Genomic DNA, 16794 nt, shown 5'->3' with positions numbered 1-16794 from the left:
CTAGCAAAACCAGGAACAGGAAATCAAATGTCAGCTCTCAGACAGCAGGCTTTGGTTGAATGGCATGAGGACAGCTGCTCCAAGCTTTCATGATCTTGGAGGGGTAAACATCTCGAGCTGTATGGCAGCTCTTTCTTGTGTGCTTAGCCCAGGAGCTGGCATGCTTAAGCTCTGCACGATCCACGTCTGGGGCTGGGCAGCTCTTTGTGGCCGGGCTGTCCCACGGCTTGTAGAATGTTTCCCAGCATTCCTGGCCTCTGTCTGTCGTTGCCAGTTGCACACGCTGCCCCCCGTTGTCACAGCCAAACACGGCTGCAAGCATTGCCGGATATCCCGTGGGGGAGGCAACGTGGCCTCCTGCTGAGAACTGTAGACAGTGGACCTCCTCTGTTTTCAGATTTTATGATTCTTTCCTGGATATTTGATGTTGTAAACACCATGACACCAGTTGACTGGAGTAGTGTTGCAATTCCCTAGACTTTTCCAAATGTGAACTAATTCTTAAAACATCCATATTTTCACAATTTACCAAATATTCATTGTTTTAGATGTACTGATTTGTTGTTGTTTAGTCACTAAATTGTGTCTGACTCTTCGAGACCCCATGGACTGTAGCCCGTGCCAGGCAGTCTGCTCTGTTGGTGGAGTTATCTTGGCAAGAAGACTGGAGCGGGTCGCCATTTCCTTCTCCATGAGATCTTCCCGACCCAGGGATCGAACCGTGTCTCCTGCTTGGCAGGTGGATTCTTTACCCCTGAGCCAGCAGGGAAGCCCAGATGTACTGATAACTAGTGTTAGCTGAGTGTTCAGTTCTTTTGGCATTCATGTTAACCAAGTGCCAGCCCCTGTTGAAAGCACAGTTAGCATCCTAAGGGAGAAATGAGCATTGCTCTCACTTGAGCAGATGGGGAAACCGAGGCACAGAGCAATTTAGGCAAATTGCCTGAACTTGTACCGTATGAAGGTTGCAGACCTGAGATTCACACCCAGCTAGGGCTTCAGAGCACAAGCTCTTAATCAGCCCGCTGTGCAGTGGTTGATCGTGAGATGCTAACACCAGAAGACGCCGTGAGGGGACTTTAGTCCATCTGCCTGTTCTGAGTTCTGGGAAGGCAGGTCTGACCCCATGTTGTCTACCTTTGTATTCCTCCTGCTTGGACCACAACTTGGCAAATAGCAGAGGCAAGGTGAAGGTTAATTTCAATAAATAAATGAAACTGTTCTAAGCACCAGTCTCAAACTCAGTGTATATTATGGTTTCTTGAAAGAAGATGAATTGTGATACTGTAAGTCATTAATGGGTTGCAGGTCTCTTCCTTTGGGGGGATAAGTGCCATAGATGAAGAAAGGGAACAATTGTGTAATTATAGCCTTCAGACAGGGTTGGTGATCTCCCTGATGACCGGCAGTCCTGGGAAATGAGACATTATATTTAAAAGTCGGCATTGCTTTAACAAAACTCACTGAAGCACAGGTAGAACAAGTCATGCACACTTGCAAAATTGAGCTTTTCTTTGGTGGCTCTGGAAGGCAAAATCTTGCAGCACCTCTAGGTCCTTATTATAGACACCCTGTGTGCCTTCAGACACAGAGGTGCTGGTTAACTGAGAGCGTGGGTTTCTGGAGAATGTTGACTAACAGCCATTTTATTCACCTTCATTTGAGATGGGTGCGCTTTTAAAAGAGCATCTGGTGCTCAGTTGCTCACTGGTGTCTGACTCTCTTTGACCCCATGGATATAGCCTGCCAGGCTCCTCTGTTCATGGAATTTCCCAGGCGAGAGTAGATGACCATGGTACATTAGTGTTCCAACATTTGCTCTCAGAGCTCGTTCAGGATTGTTCCAGGAGTGGACTGGGAATGCATACTCTGTGTTGGTCCTGATACAAGGTTTATGTTATCCAGTGCAGTGCTGGATGAGTTCTGTCAATAGGACCCCTTGCCAAGCTGTTCCTCTGCTATTGCTGGGGTCTGAGTTCCACATCACTGTTGGCCATTAAAATAAGGCTGACAGAATTTGAGTTGAAAAGTGCTCAGAGGTAGGGAAGATGGACTGGCCTGTCATTTTCATCTCTTGAGTATCATTCAGACTTTTTCTCATATGATTATGTACTTGTGAAATAGGCATCGGAAAATGAGATTAATGCAGAAAGGGTCTTAGTAAATTAGGAAGTTTCCCCTGACTCCTTTGTCTTTTTTTTTTTAAAACACCAGGGAGTTGTCTCTTCAAATGGGGATAACATAGGGAAAATTCTAGAACAGAAATTCATCCACATTGTAAATTCAGATCAGGAGAATCCCTGGTGGCAAAAGCAACTGATACTCAGACCCATCAAATGGCTTAAATGCTAATAAGTAAATTTCACTAGATAAACCTAACCTTTAACATCCGGTTCAAATATCTCCTCTGCCTGGGGGCTTTCTGTCCATCATCTCCCCCAGCTCAAGTTAACTGTGCTGTCCTTGAACACTCCCAAAGCAGTTTGTTCCTATTCCTGAAATAACACCTGCCCTATTGTGTTCTCACTTATCTATTTTCATGTCTTTCTTCCTGCCTGGATCTTGAGGTTCCAGGAGGGAACGATTCACCTTTGTGCTCCCAGCACCTGGCGTGTGTAGGCTGGTACGTAGGAGACGCTCTGTGTCTATTGGATGAATGAGTAACAGGAGAACTCATTAAATTTCATTTTTCACACTGGGCAAGAGGAGGACTTATCATATTGAAATATTTCCAACTTGTTAATAACAAGCAGCTCATCTTTATGATTTGGAATTAAGAGTTCAGAGCACAGTGACTTTTTTCTTTATCTACTTCCTCATTCTCTTCTATCCCTCCCACCTACCTTCCTAGAAATGTCACAAAAAAAACTTGTCTACATTTTCTTTGAGTATATTCTGGGTCTTTCTGAAGAATGCCCTCCCTTTTCTTTTTTTTAAAAAGTATCTGTGTGTGTGTTCAGTCACTCAGTCGTGTCTGACTCTTTATGACTCGATGTCTATCTGTTTACGACTGTAGCCTGCCAGGCTCTTCTGTCCTTGAGATTCCTCCTGGCAAGAACACTGGAGTGGGTTGCCATGTCCCTCTCCATTTTTTAAGTGTATTGATTGACAATGTTGTGTTAGTTTCAGGTGTACAGCAAAGTGATTCAGCTCCATCTTTTCAGATATAGCCTTTTCAGATTCTTTTCCCTTGTAGATTATTGCGAGGTACTGGGCATCGTCCCCTGTGCTACACAGTAGGGCCGCGTTGGTTGTCTGTTTTATATGTAGTATTGAAGAACACCCCTCTCTTTCTTTTCAGGCGGGCATTAATGAAAATGATTTTTATGATGGGGCATGGTGCGCGGGGAGGAATGACCTCCACCAGTGGATTGAAGTGGACGCCAGACGACTGACCAAGTTCACGGGTGTCATCACGCAAGGGAGGAACTCACTCTGGCTGTAAGTGTGGCTGGACCCGTGCTTAGGCTCTGGGCCGTGGGTCTGAAGTTCTAGGGTTCAGACAGAGTCAGGGAAGTCGCAGAGAAGAATCTGGTGACCGGCAATAGAAGGGAAGAAGGTTACAGGGAAGATGGGAGGCTGGCCTTGCTGTAGACACCTTGGGAAGCTGCATCTTTTGGTCAACATCTTCCCCAGCACAGGAGCAGAGAGAGGGATCCGCAGGTTAGACTGAAGAGGCAAAGGTACTCTTTGGCAAGTAGCTGCCTTCCTGGATGTGGGGTGAGTCACTGGTGCCCTGACAGGTGGGCTGAGCAGATGTTCAGTGAGCAACCGGTAGCTGCCTCCACCCACTGTCCTGTGGTGGAAGGAATGAATCTTCTCGATCCTGGGAAGAAAGAGGAAGCACAGGCAAGTTCCCGAATAAAGAACTTCTAGAGGAGGAGGAGAATTGAAGGATGAACCAGTGAGAATAAGATGGAATCCCATTGCTCAGAACGGAGCTTGAGATCAGGGCTGGGTCAGTAAGAATGGTAATCCCCAGAGAGGTGGGCTGTAGTCCCTTACAATGCTTCGTCTCATGGTGCTGTGCTGTGGTCGATCACTTCAGTCATGTCTGACTCTTTGTGGCCCACCAAGCTCCTCTGTCTGTGGGACTTTCCCAGCAAGAATACTGGAGTGGTTGCCATGCCCTCGTCCAGGGATCTTCCCAACCCAGGGATCAAACCTGCATCTTCTGTGTCTCCTGCATCACAGGCAGATTCTTTACCACTGAGCCACTGGAGAAGCCCAGTCTCATGGTGGATATATACAACGGGATATTATTCAGCTTTAAAAAGGAAGGGGCTTCTGACGCACACTAGAATATGCATGAACTTTGAGGACATTATGCTCAAGGCAATAAGCCAGACACAGAAGGACAAATACTGCATGATGCCACTTCCTTGAGGTTCCTAGAGCAGGTCAAGTCATAGAGACAGAAAGGAGAGGAAACAGTGGCTGCCAGGGTCTGGAGGGGAGGGGAATGGCGTTATTACCTAATGGGTACAGAGTTGAGTTGAGGGTGATGAAAAGTTCTGGAGATGGATGGTGGTGAGGGTGTCACAGAATTTCACACTTCCAAATGGTTAAAGTGATGCATTTTGTATTATGTATATTCTGCTACAGTAAACAAAAAAATTCTAGACCCTTCAACTTCATCCCAGTGCTGTTGGTAGAGACAGAGGCAGGACAGTATCTGTGAGGTTGTTCTGTGGCTCAAGTTGTGTCCAGAGCAAACGTGTGGAGACTGGGGGCTGGGCGAGAGTCAGGAGGGGCTGCAGGACCCTGGGCGTTTTCTGAATTTAAATGAGAAATTTTCAGTTCCTCTAGCATCTGTCTCTATACTGAGAAGCCAGGAGCACAAACACCCCACACTTAGACATCGGGAAACTGTGCACCTAGTTAGCCAAGCATCGTTCTGCCCTGGCGCCCTCTGCCTGCTCAGTCTGCACACTCAAATCCCATGTCTTGACCCCTTTCGGTTTTACTGACTACTGGTTGGCAACCAGGCTTCCCTGATGGCTCAGCGGATAAAAAATCCATCTGCAATGCAGGAGACACAGGAGACGTGAGTTCAATCCCTGGGTCAGGAAGATCCCCTGGAGGAGGAAATGGCAACCCACTCTAGTATTCTTGCCTGAAAAATCCCATGGACAGGATCACAAAGAGTCAGACAGGACTCAACAGATAAACCGACAGCCATATAAAATCTATCATTGGTTGATTAGATTAATTTTAACTCCTAGAAAGGTCAACATTCAAAAGTAAACCAGGATAAGAGAAGGGAACCTGGCATTTAAATGCTTCTCATTGTCACTGTAAACGGGACTTTCTTATTAGATGACAGTTGTCAGGCAATGACTCATCCTGTTTTTGTCTGAATCTTTTTTTTATTGTAAAGACAAGACTGTAACCACTAACAACATCTAGAAACATTACTGGTGATTCCAGTGTCCTTAGGCAAACAGAATTTTTCTACATGTTTGTAATCATATTACCTATGTGATTATTATTTTTAATTTAAAATGTATCCATAACATTTTCATGCTGTGACTCAGATTTCACAGTGATCATTGTTAATAGCCTATAATTTACTCAGCTTTGCCTCACTCACCATCTCAATTTTCTGCTATCACACATCAATTTTCAGGAGAGCATTTACATACTTTTTTTCTTCCTTTGAATTACTTCCTTCAAATAAATTTCCAGGGCAGGGATAATCTGTGCATTTTGATGATGTTGGGTTATGTATTTGTGCTACTTTGCGTATCAGATTTTATCCACTTTACCTTCCAGTAACACTTCTGTGTGTGTTCATTTGTGCTGATGTTTGCTCTGTGGTGTGTGTTTTGCTCAATCAGTGGCTTATTAACATAACTATTGTTTTCACTGTGTAGATTCTTAAAAGGCAAGGAATTTAGAAGAAGCAAAGTCAAGTTGCTCAGGGAGAATAGAAACTCAGAAAGAAAGACTGATTTGAGATGATCCGTAGGGATGAGAGTAAGGGCTTTACCTTAATGCTTGGATATTAGGCTGTCTAATCACTATCATTAGAGATGCAGTAGTTGGTTTATTATTGGCTCAGAAAGAGCTGGGTAGGAGTGCCGCTCACATTCTATTTCAGCTGGAAACACAAGAGGGTTTGGAGTGAATAAGAAATTACAGTAGAACAATATCTTTCTTTGACTTGGCCCGGGACAGGAACATCTAGAGGGAGGGCAAGGGATAGAATTGCTTTTAAGAGTCAGTCTTTTAATGTCTAAATGTATTTCAAGTCAAGGACAATGAAAAGAAATCCAATGAGTTTCAGTTTATCTTACCTCCTGGAATAGGACTGTGCACTAAGGAGTGAGGAAGAAATGGTCAAGAGTACATTTTGGTACCTGAGCCCCTTCTCCCAGAGGCATGAGTAATGCTGGAAGCATTAGCTGTGTTCTATTATGAGCAGAAAACTTGCCGACAACATAAACCAGCAAATACCCATGGTAAAGAAGGCAGTAGTTATCTTTCTTTCCCTCTCCCAGGCTATCCTTGAGCTGTTCCCCTGTGGTCATCATATGACTTTTAATATTTTTGTTTATTGGTTTCCGTATTTCTCCCTACTAGTCTATGGACACAGTATAGGCAATGCTTTGATAGTCTGTGTCTCTGGGACCTGGCCTAGTACCAGGCATCTGGTAGATGCTCAATGAATGATTCTTAATGAACACTGTAAGGAAGTAACAAATTAGCAAAGAACCATTCACACCGAATACTGATGCGTTAATTAATTTATGAGTGAAAATGACTGAGGGCAGGCTTAAATTGTAAGGGGAGAGGGGAGGGGATGTGGAAAGTCTAGTTGAGGGGTGATGAGGATTTTTAGAGATGAAAGCAGGGGAAACAGCGTGGCTTTGGGATTACATCACGGCTGACTCTTGCTGGTTATGAGATTTTGCTTCTTTGAACCTCAGTATGCTCTTCTTTAAAATGGGTTAACTACTGTCTAGCTCATAAAGATGTGGTGAAAGTTAAATGCAATTATGTTAATGATGTTTCAAAATTACCCAGCACATAATAAGTGCTCAATAGATGGGACTTTCTTCCCTTTGCACCTCCTTGGGTTTATCTAGAACAGTGGTTTTCAAGCTTATTTTTAGTCACAGATCTTCCTTCTTATAAAGTCTTTTTTGGAAACATGTAGAAAACACAGACAGAACTTCCCCAGTGGTCCTCTGGTAAAGGATCTGCCTGCCAATGCAGGAATCCGGGTTCAGTCCCCGGTCCCGGAAGATCCCACGTGCCTCGGAGCAGCTAAGCCCATGGCCACAACTACTGAAGCCTGAGCGCCCAAGAGCTGGTGCTCTGCAACGAGGTAAACCACCGCAGAGAGGAGCCTGCGCACCTCACCTGGAGCACAGCCCCCACTCGGCGCAGCTAGAGAAAGCCCGGACGCAGCAACAAACACTCAGGGCAGCTATAAATAAATAAATAAACCAAAAAGAAAAAAATAAATACAGATAAGTAAACCAAAAACAAAGAAAAAATACAGAGAGGTGAAGCTGCTTCCTGTGCATCTGGCACGGGGGAGCGTTGCCTGCCGGGCCCTGCCTTCGCCCTCTCACAGGCGCATCCTTGGAGGATGTATCCATCCGAGGATCGCTGTGTAACAAGCATGCTACACAGGGAGCTTCTCTGCAGGTTACAATCCTGCCAGCTCCTCCAAGCGCCGATTGCTTCTTCCTGACTCCAGCCGGGTAACAGGCGGATGTGGATCTCAGACCAAAACAAGCAATGGCAGAGTTGGAGTTAGAGTCTGATTTCTTCCAATTAAACAGGAAGAACGTCCACTAATTCAGAGTGTTGCATTTGGTTGGTGATGTTTTAGAAATGGAAGGAGAATGGGGTGATGGCTCCTTCAGGCTGGCCAAACGGATGTTGTTATTTGTAAATAGCGCCTATCTGATTGTTAGAATGCACAAGCACTTTGGAGTATTAATCAGTTCAGTTCAGTTGCTCAGTCGTGTCCGACTCTTTGTGACCCCAGGGACTGTAGCACGCCAGGCATCCCTGTCCATCACCAACTCCTGGAACTTGGAGTATTAATATCAGAACTCTGTAATATTTTTCATTCATAAAACTTTTGTGGTTGGTATTTTAAAATGGTCATCCATCATCTTATTTGTTCCTGACCTCCTCTTTATGTGTTTATGATTTCACTCATCTCTTTATTGAGCACTCTGATCTGAACACTCTGTATAAGAAGTGGCCTGCCTGCAGGGAGCTCTCAGCCTGGAAGAACCTGATATGTTGACAGATCCACTAGAATTGGCATAGTCCACGCTGGTAGGATGGGAAGAGGGGCGCTGTTCTCAGACCTGTGATTCAGATGTGAAGGGCAATGCAGGGGATGGTGATGCTTAGCCATGATCTGGGACTAGCTCATAACCAAGTTGATGAAAAACTATATGATTCTAGTTTTGATAATTTTCAAATAATTCATGCTATTTGAAAGTAATAAAACATAATTGTTTCCATGATACTGAATAACTTACATTTTTCACCAATATAAATGATTCTTTCCCATTGCATTGCAGTTTAGTGGAATGTTAGTATGCTAGAAAAAGCCAATTTTTGTTTTGCTGATTTCAGAAAGTATATTAGATGTGTGAATGTCGCAGTTATAACCAATATGGTGACTGAAAAGTTAATTATTCTGCCTGAGGTGAATAGATGCGTCTAATGACTTGGGCGAAATACAGGCAATTTAAAACAACCAAATGGTTTAGACTTTACTTATTTCATAAACAGGACAATTCTCATCCTCTCTTGAGAGTCTGTAAATGTGTCCTTAAAGAGAAGCAGCCATTTGATTGATGGATTTGTAAGGTGAGGGCTGGGGAAGGTTTGTCTGGTTGGCTGAATTTTTTAAAAGCAGTTCCACTAATTAAGTAGGATGAATGGCTTATGGCTGAGAACCCAGAGATGGTAGGAAAGACAGCCGCAGCCCGAAGAAGCTGGCTTTCAGTCTGTTGGTGCAGAATTTTGGCTGATATTCTGAATGTGAGCGTCCCCTTCGAGAATTCTGAGGGTGGAGAAAATGAGCAGATGGGGTACCCAAGCCAGACGAAGACAAGGTCAAGGAAAGGCCTGTTGCCTGCTCTTTTCCTGGACACACCGTGGTCCTGGGAAGGACAGGTGGCCGATGGAGCGGGTCCCCGAGGGGTGAGGGTGGTGGTGAGCAGTGGGGCTGATGGGGGTGCAGAGGCTCAGCTGGAAGGAGGGAGTCCACCTGTCCCGAGAGAACAGAGCTGGGGAGTCGGGAAGTAAGTGCTGAAGTGGGTTCAGAGCCTTCACACTGGAGGGTTTTCTATTCTTGATGAAGTAGGAGGCGGGTCCTCTGCAGACAGTGAGTGAGACAGATTCAGGGACTGGAGATGTAAGGACAGGGAGCTTCGCTGTCCCATTAGAGAAAGGGCTTGGCTGGCCTCCCAAGCTCAGGGAATTGTAATGGGCTCAGTGGTAAAGAGTCTGCCTGCACATGCAGGAAACTCAGGAGATGTGAGTTCGATCCCTGGGTCAGGAAGATCCCCTGGAGAAGAGAATGGCAACCCATTCCAATATTCTTGCCTGGGAAATCCCATGGACAGAGGAGCCTGGTGGGCTACAGCCCATAGGGTTGCAAAGAGTCGGACAAGACTGAGCATGCACGCATTCATGCATTTCCCCAGTGTTAGTCACTCAGTTGTAGCCCGCCAGGCTCCTCTGTCCATGGAATTCTCCAGACAAGAATACTGACGTGGGTAGCCATTCCCTCTCCAGGAGATCTTCCCAGGGATCAAACCTGGGTCTCCTGCATGGCAGACAGAGTCTTTACCGTCTGAGCCATTAGGGGAGCCCACACGTATGCATTAGGCACCACTGATGCTTTCTCCACTTGAGGGTGGTGGAGTTGGTGGCAGTGCAACTGATACCCTGGGGCTAGGCCGTCGCAGGACCCGGGAGGACGAAGCGCGTTAGGAGTGAAGGGTTGTGAGGCTGAGATCCAGGGCTGGTCAGGAAGGAGTCCAAGCCAGAGGGCTGATTCCCTGGAAGTTAAGATCAAGTTCACAGAGCCCCTGGGGGAGATGAGGTTTCAGAAAAGACAGAAACTTGGAAGGGGAGGACACTGACCATCTGGGGACTCCACGGGGGCAGTCGAGGTGATGACTGGGGTCAGGGAGTGGGGCTGGAGAGGGGCAGACATTTGGGAATCTTGAGGTCGCAGGCTTGGCTGCTTAGGGCTGTTCGTGTTGGGAGAATCTCCAAGACGCGCTGGACCCTAGATCAGGAGGGGGGATGAAGAGGCAGCTGAGGAGGCAGCGGGGTCTGTGTGGGAAGGAAAATGAAGGTGAGGAGGGACAGAGGCCTGTGTAGAGGCCACTGGAGGACGTTCATCCAGAGACCAGGGAGAGAGATGGAGCCTTCCCAAGAGCTGGCTTGGCCTGGGGCTCTGCCCAGGGGCTGGACCTCTGGTTTCCACAGTGAGAAGTATTCACCCGGCCCCTCCCTGTCTCTTCAACTTCATCTGGTTTTCCACTCCCGGAGGACTGAGCCTTGGCAGTCGGGCCACAGCCCTGCAGCAGCGCGCCAGGGTGCAGAGGGAAGGGGCGCCGGGCTGGGCGGGGAGCGCGGAGCCCCTGGAGGCAGGGCTCATGGGGCCACCGCTGCGCTTTGTGAATCACGTGCTCATCTTTTCGCGGAGGGTTGGACACAACTTAGCACGGCACACGGCACGTCTTCTCGGGAGAGAGCCTGTGCATGTTTTCAGGACGTGTCCCTTTGTGTCTCCTCCCTCACTGGCAAAATGAAATGTTGGCGCCTGTGGGGGCTGGGAGACAGAAGTTTCCAAACTCCTCTCTAACCTCTTTGAAAACCATCCGTTTCTGAACTGCTGAGTTTGGCTAAAATGGAGGGGTTTCGATGACAACATCTCCAAGTTCAAGTAGAAGGCCAGGCATGCCATCGTATCTCCACTTGTGTTTTGTTCCCGCAATGCAGGGAGCGTTATTTCGAACCGAGTAAAGCTCTCTCTTGTGGCTCAATGGCTCATACTTGGTTTCCTGGGTGCCAGGTGACTAAGGAATCTGTTCAGAAGGTAAAATCTCTGAAAAGGAAACAGCACTGGAGATGAAGCTTCCACTGTGGTTTATTCCAGGGTTCTTGTCCCCTGGCTGTCACTCCCCGGGAATCCCTCTAGGAGGTTTCTGGGAGCACTCACCTTTTTTCTCCTCTCTTCCTGGTGGCCAGGGTCCCCTTGAGTGAGCACCCTCCCCAGCTGGGCTCACATAATGCTCTCACAGGCCTGCACCTACAGGGCCTGTGCAGACTGACTCCCATTGCCCGTTTGACCTCCTTCCCTTTGCTCCTTCATTTCTAGCCCAGGAGCCTTGTCTTTGTTCTGCAGATAAGCCAGCATGCTCCTACCTCAGGGCCTTTGCCCCTGCTGTCCCCCCTGCCCGAAGGTACACCCTGCCATGCGCTGCCTCATTCCATCATTCAGAGCAGTTTGTCCTGATTCTCTCCTCTTCTGAGGCTGGCCAGCAACTCTGATCCCAAGCCTGGGTCTGCCCACCACAGGGGGGCTCTTTAATGAACAGACTGCCAGGAGAAAATAAGCCACACCCTGTGGGGACGCAGCTGTCGTATTCCTTTGGTGTCCCTGTCTCCGTGGCCACCTGGTGTAGTCGAGCAGATAAAAGTGCAGATTCTCCAGTGAGACTGGGATTCCAGGCTCCCAACTGCAGGGCCTTGAGTGTGTTTCTGAGCCTTTCTGTGCTTCAGTTTCTTTATCTGTAAAATGGAAATGATAAAAGTGCCTGGCACATAGGATCGCTGTGGGGATTAAATGAGTTAATGTGGGCTTCCCTCATAGTTCAGTTCATAAAGAATAAACCTACAATGCAGGAGACCCTGGTTGCATTCCTGGGTCGGGCTGATCTGCTGGAGAAACAGATAGGCTACCCACTCCAGTATTCTCTGGCTTCCCAGGTGGCTCAGCTGGTAAAGAATCCACCTGCAATGCAGGAGAACTGGGTTCGATCCCTGGGTTGGGAGGATCCCCTGGAGAAGGGAATGGCTACCCACTCCAGTATTCTGGCCTGGAGAAGTCCATGGACTGTATAGTCCATGGGGTTGCAAAGAGTCAGACACAACTGAGCGACTTTCACTTCACTTCAATGTGTATCAGGCTGTAAAGACCATCCTTGGCACATGGTGAGTGCCTGACAAGTGTCTTAGGATCCCTTCCCTTCTCTGGTGGGGGGTCCTGCTCACACGCTCCCCTCCACCCCAGCCCCCCATCCTTCTTTCTCCTCTCTAGTCAGGCCTTTGCTGTCTCTCCTCTCCACGATGGCCCTTGCTCCCTCTGTGTGGTCTTAGAGACGTTAATGGAGGGGGGCGGGGAACCTGAATGGGTACGGGTGTTCCTGGTGGTCTTCTTAGCCTTCCAAGCCTCAAGTTTCCTGGTCGGTGAGAAGAGCTTATTTTGAGTCTTCAGCGAGACACAGATGGAAAGTCCTGGCACATTCTGGACCCAGCAGATGCTCAAGGAACCATGGCTACTGTAATTTATGAAGCGGCCTCATCGCACCCCTCCCCGTCTCCAAGCCCCCAGCCCCTCAACCATCCAGGGTTGAACCTCCAGAGACCCGGTGCCCCCAAGGGCACCAGGAAAGACTACGGATCCAAACCAATCCTATTGCAGCTGAGGAGAGTCTGACACTTTGTGGAATTCTTCTTGTGACTCATCTGTATTTTTTTGGACACTTTTGGTCAGCAGGAAATTCCTTTAAATGAAGCAACTAGCCTGGGGCAGCTGAGTTTGTGTTACCTCACGTGGTGTCTCAGTGACTATGCCTGGAACAAGGTCCCTTTCTTGTCCCCATTTTGTGGATGAGTAAACTGAAGCTTGGAGAGCTTGTGGTAATGCTTGTCCCTTCTGCTGCCTCCTTCCTCCGCTATCACACTTTTCATCAGGCCTCAAGCCCCATGAGTGGCTCGGGTGTACTTCCTCTGAGCACTGTATCAAGGGACATTGAATGGCTGCCCCTAAGGCTGACCTAGCTGTCAGACACAGCAGGCACCATGCCTGGGACCTTGTGACCCTTAGGGACTCAGCAAAGGGTTGAAATTCTTCAATAATCTGGAGAAAGTAAATGAACTTTCAGGTCAAAGAAAATGTTTTAATATGTAATGTTAATACATTCATCTTTATATCAATACAGTTGGTGGCTCAGATGGTAAAGCATCTCTGCCTGCAATGTGGGAGAAGCGGGTCGACCTCTGGGTCAGGAAGATCCCCTGGAGGAGGGCATGGCACCCACTCCACTATTCTTGCCTGGAGAATCCCGTGGACAGAGGAGCCTGGCGGGCTACAATCCATGGATGGTCGCAAAGATTTGGACATGACTGAGCAACTAACACATACACACAGTCATAAAATATGATTAAATTATTTTATTTTAAAGAGGAAGAGATCTCTTCTTCCTCCATGTTGAAAACCGAGTCCCCAAAACCTTGACTATGTTAGGTTTTTATAGCAAATGGGACTCAAGGTTGCAGATGGAATCACGGTAACTAATTAGCAGATCTTTAAATAGAGAGATCACCCTGGACTATCTGGGTGGGCCCAATGTGTTCATGAAAATGAAAGTGAAAGTTGCTCAGTCCTGTCCAACTCTTTTAGACCCTATGGACTATACAGCCCATGGAATTCTCCAGGCCAGAATGCTGGAATGGGTAGCCTTTCCCTTCTCCAGGGGATCTTCCCAACTCAGGGATCAAACCCAGGTCTCCCGCATTGTGGGCAGTTTTTTTACAAGCTGAGCCACCAGGGAAGCCCAAGAATACTGGAGTGGGTAGCCTATCTCTTCTCTAGCAGATCTTCCCAACCCAGGAATCAAACTGGGGTCTCTTGCAAATTGCAGGTTGGTTCTTTACCAACTGAGCTATGAGGGAAGCTGACACTTAAGGGTCCTTAAAAGTGGAGCAATGAGGGGAAGAGAGAACCAGAGAGCTGGCTGCGTGAGTGAGCAGGACCCCCTGTTGCTTGCTGGGAAGACGGAGGAAAGGGCCACAAGCAGGGAGCGTGGGCGCCTCTGGAAGCTGGGAAAGGTGGGGAAACATTCTCTCCTAGAGTTTCCAGAAGAAACGCAGCCCTGCTGAACACCGCTGTTGCAGGACTTCTGACCTCCAGAACCATAAGCTGATAAATCTGTGGTGTGTAAACCACTGAGTTGGCAGAAAATTGACAGTGGTCCTAGAAAACTAATAGATCCACTGGGGCAGAAGTAGCCACAGACCACGAGATCCCTCCCATGCCCTGGCTGCCCCCTGCCCCATGCTGTCTCTGGTGTGAGGCCGTGGTGGAGACCTCTAGCTGTGGGCCGTGCCTGCCAGCAGCGTCATGCCGTCATGCTCCACTCATGATATCACAGCAGAACTGGGGCCAGTCCTCCCCTCTGCGTTCTTTAGGTTTCCTGTGAGCTGTTCCTTTGGTTCCCTTCTCGATCTTTCAAGCGTCTCTTTCAAATTTGGGGGAATTGAAATACCTTTCTTTTTTTCTTTTTTTCAGTTCTCTGCAGTGGGGCTTACCTAGGAACCACCTCCCTCTTCACCCAGATTTACTGGACGTGGCCCCCAAAGTGGCGTTTCCCCCCTTTTCCTGGTAGACAATTTTTACTGGAGGTAATGGAAAATAGATAATATTTCTAAGTTTATAACATTTCCTCCAATGGTCTGGATTCTCAAATAGCCGTGGTAACCAGTCTGAAGTGAAAAAATCTAATAAATCAATGGGCTGGTTTCTCAGTGTCTAACATTTGTCTGCCCTGAGAATGTGGCAGAACCATTTAATTGTGTGACTGTGGTTCCAGCAGACAGAGGAGGAGAGAGAGAAAGAGAAATGAGAGTCAGTATCACTCACATTCTTGAGTGTTGGGTGTGCCCACGCTTGCTGTAGACCCCCAGATAACCCTTTTCCTCCCACATTGTTTCTGGAAGTCACAAAGGCAAGGTTAGACCTCTGGGGAGTAGTGGTCTTGCCCGGAGTTACAGCTGGGCCACAGCCAGGATTGGAGGCTGCTAAGTTCTGTCAAGGAGGTGATGGACAGGAAGAGGAAGCTGCCGGCTTCCAACAGAAAATTGGCATAAAAACTAGGAGAGAAAAGGGATTTAACCGTGCTTTCCCTACCTGGGATTTGGCCTTCCCTAGCTCAGACGGTAAAGAATCTGCCTGCAATACAGGAGACCTGGGTTCAATCTCTGGGTCAGGAAGATCCCCTTTAGAAGGGCATGGCAACGCACTCCACTATTCTTGCCTGGAGAATCCCATGGACTGAGGAGCCTGGCGGGCTACAGTCCATGGGGTAGTAAAGAGTTGGACACGACTGAGCGACTAACACTGTCACTTTCCCTTGTATGAGAAAGTGGACAGCACCCAGTGCTATTCTCAGCGGAGTGAATGAGTTGATGGATGCTCATTTACCTAATCAGATGGTGTGTGCTGAAGCTCTTGATGATTGTTTTCAAGGTTTGGGGAGATTCTATCTCTTGTGAGGTGGAGGGAAAGAAGAATCTGGTTTTTTGTTTGTTTGTTCAGTCGCTCAGTCATGTCTGACTCTTTGCGACCCCCTGGACTGCAGCACACAGGGTTTCCCTGTCCTTCAGCATCTCCTAGAGCTTGCTCAAACTCATGTCCATTGAGTCAGTGATGCCATCCAACCATCTCATCCTCTGTCGTCCCCTTCTCCTGCCTTTAGTCTTTACCAGCAACAGGGTCTTTTCTAATGAGTCAGCTCTTCTCATCAGGTGGTCAAAGTATCAGGAGCTTCAACTTCAGCATCAGTTATTCCACTGAATACAATCTGACTAGTAAGAGCAATTGCCCTGAAACTCTGGTGTGATAGCCCCCCAGTGCGCACCGTCAGATCTTACCTTACATCCACTTGATATTAGTCCTTCGACTGTGATTTGAGCTACTCATGCTTTTCCTGATTATTCTCTTTTTTATCATTTTGCTTAGAGGACCTTCTCATGTACCAAAATTTGGAATTGTTATATGGTTACTGTAATCATTCTCTTAAGATTGATGTCGTGCTTAGAAAGACCTTGTCTCTGCTGACAATACAATATAAGTAATTCCTCCCCGTATTTTCTTCTAGTATTTTTGGACTGCAAATTTTACATTGACATTTTAAATTGTGTGGAATGGATTTTAATGTAGGTTATACGTAATAGATCAGGCTCTTCGTACCTTCAGATTACCATTAACATGTCCCAACATTATTTTCAATATTATCTCCAACTGCCGTGATCTGAATATTTGTGTCCTCCCAAAATTTAAATTCTCTCTTTTTTTTTTAATAGGGAAACATACTTTAATAAAAACATTACTGGACTGCAGTTTTACCAATCTGCAAACGGAAATTATACTATCTTACCACTTAGCTATCAGGATGCCTACCATGAAGGGAAGTGTCTCTGCTAACTATAGGGAGCAAAATTGACACAAAATTAGCCATCACACTGAGGACAGAGCTTTTATGTAACACACCTGTGTGCCTCTTCAAGGGTAGTCTAAACATGGAAAAAAAAAAAAAAAGCAAGTGGCCAGCCAGTGTTTGCTAAAGCAGTTGAACACATTTCAACACCCTTCAAGAAGTTTGTCTCTGATGTCTGGAGGTTTTTCTTCAACACGAATGCACAGCATCTGTCTCACTCTAAAACTTAATATAGTGCAGCTACACATCACTTTGGACTTCCCCAGTGGCTCCATGGTAAAGAATTTGCCTGCGA

General features: G+C 47.1%; 1 protein-coding gene across 2 annotated transcripts in view; it reads left to right on the top strand.

Moving 5' to 3' along the window:
• Nucleotides 1-16794, top strand: part of CPXM2 (carboxypeptidase X, M14 family member 2) — a 136712-nt gene that overhangs the window by 51251 nt on the left and 68667 nt on the right. For both annotated transcript variants that reach the window (XM_070781051.1, XM_019953160.2), the window contains one exon: nucleotides 3302-3441. In XM_070781051.1, the coding sequence (XP_070637152.1) occupies nucleotides 3302-3441 (140 nt within the window). The remainder of the gene's footprint in view (nucleotides 1-3301; nucleotides 3442-16794) is intronic.

Source organism: Bos indicus, chromosome 26 (assembly GCF_029378745.1).
Source record: "Bos indicus isolate NIAB-ARS_2022 breed Sahiwal x Tharparkar chromosome 26, NIAB-ARS_B.indTharparkar_mat_pri_1.0, whole genome shotgun sequence".
Classification (NCBI taxonomy): domain Eukaryota; kingdom Metazoa; phylum Chordata; class Mammalia; order Artiodactyla; family Bovidae; genus Bos; species Bos indicus.
The sequence above is the reverse complement of the archived record's forward strand: the minus strand, read 5'-3'. Positions and strand labels throughout refer to the sequence as shown.